Below are 1,790 nucleotides of genomic sequence, written 5' to 3'. Positions count from 1 at the left end.
CGACCATAATGACTGCTTTTTCTGGACCTTTTCGAGGATTCAGTGTATACTTACGCCATAACGGATTCTATCCCCTCTGTTCTCATCTCCAGTCTCAGTCATCCCCGCTCCACCCGTTCCTCAGAACAGCACCCTGCGGCTGATTGCCAAGGTCACTCCAAATTCTGTCAGCACCAAAATCCTCTGGGTAACTCCTGGAGTGAGTTCCATGAAGACTGAGAAAAAGACCAATGCATGGACGGTGACTAAACTGCCACAGATCCAGACGGGTGACAGTGGTTCTTATGTCTGCATGGTTCAAGCCTGGGGTAACAGCGGGAGCACTCTGTTTGCTTTCAATGTGGACGTGACTGTGGATGGTGAGGCTGACCGGGGAGGAAGAAATGTGGAGGCACTGAGGAGTAGAATGCATGTGTTGTTGCTGTTATTGACGGTGTGAGTGGGCATCAATGCCAGCAACTCCAGCAACACCATTATTTATTTAGGAGTCCTGTAGCTACAGTTCTTCAAAGTATTTACTTTTACAGACCAATTTCAAGACTCAGAAGCAAACTGGAGATCTGCTCTGAAATACAGCTTGTTCTACTGTGAATATTCTAGTTGCTACATTTATGTATTATTCATTATTTGCTTTTTGCCCCCTTTTTTCCTTTTCTTGGGTTCCCTCTTCTCACAGCTGACAAAGTGGCCACATTCACCAACATAACACATGGTAAGTAACTCTGTAGCGCCAGCAGACTGAAAGTCCTGCGTCAGCAGCTTGCTAATCAGGCAGAACAGAATGGAAGAAAAACTGAAGTGACTCTCAGCATATAAGAACATAATCCCCATTGTTGTAGGAATTTTTCGCCTATCTCCATTTCCCCTGCTGTCTTGCTGTTGTGTTTGCTCTGTCTGTCTTAACCTCCCTCCTCTATTCTCGTTTGACTCTGAATTCCCAGTTGATGTGTTTTCTCACACTTTAATATCATATTTGTCCTCCTCTGTCCTTGCCTGAAGGTCCCGTGATCTCTACGGCCTCTCAGGCCCAGGCCTCTTTTCCTCTGACCTGTCCCAATGTCCAGGGGGACTACGTCCTGCTTCACTGGCTTCCACCAGACATGAAAAAGCACAGGAGTATGAAGCTGGTGTACCAGTACGACCGCTGGAGGGGCTCCACCTTACTGACTGAGCAGAATAAGAAAATCCAACTGGCTGGTCCTCCATACAACCCAGAGGCTGGGAGCTTTTCCTTTGTACTCACCCCAGGGCTCAAAGACGGTGGGCTGTACTTGTGTGAAGTGTACCTCAATGACAACGTCTTCCACCAGAGGACACGGCTCAGTGTGGTGAAAGGTATGAATCACAATCAGCACACAATGGAAAGAGCAGGTGAATCAGTACGAATAAATCAAGACGAGTGTGTTTAGGTATCCTATTTGACTCCGCTGATAAACATATAAGATGCTCTGTTGAACACATTAAAAGACCAGATGACAAATCAAAGGAAAGTCTAAAAAATCTTTTATTCACTTTGACGCGTATGTGAGTGTCTTCTAAGGCTGCTCCAGGAATTGAATGCAATTCCACTGCAAGATATCCCCGTATTTGATCTTTTAATCATAAAATATTCCATAGGTATTTGGTGGGGTTGAGATTGCTCTAAAGGCCAACTGTGATGACTCACTCACATCATTTTCATACTCATCAAATCCTTCACTGACCTCTTGTGTAATGGCTGCAGGCATCTGTATTTGTTATGTTTCGACGCCCACTTATTCGTACTTTGTTTTTTTCTATTAAATTCCACA

General features: G+C 45.0%; 1 protein-coding gene across 1 annotated transcript in view; it reads left to right on the top strand.

Annotated features, from left to right (window-relative positions):
• The window catches only part of g6fl (g6f-like), a gene marked incomplete at both ends in the record, with an annotated part of 10,806 nt that overhangs the window by 700 nt on the left and 8,316 nt on the right, over nt 1-1,790 (top strand). The window contains 3 exon segments of the mRNA XM_080500490.1: nt 93-359; nt 677-712; nt 1,000-1,335. Of these exon segments, the coding sequence (XP_080356616.1) occupies nt 93-359; nt 677-712; nt 1,000-1,335 (639 nt within the window).

The sequence above is a fragment of the Blennius ocellaris genome (assembly GCF_963422515.1).
Source record: "Blennius ocellaris genome assembly, chromosome: 8".
Classification (NCBI taxonomy): domain Eukaryota; kingdom Metazoa; phylum Chordata; class Actinopteri; order Blenniiformes; family Blenniidae; genus Blennius; species Blennius ocellaris.
The sequence above is the reverse complement of the archived record's forward strand: the minus strand, read 5'-3'. Positions and strand labels throughout refer to the sequence as shown.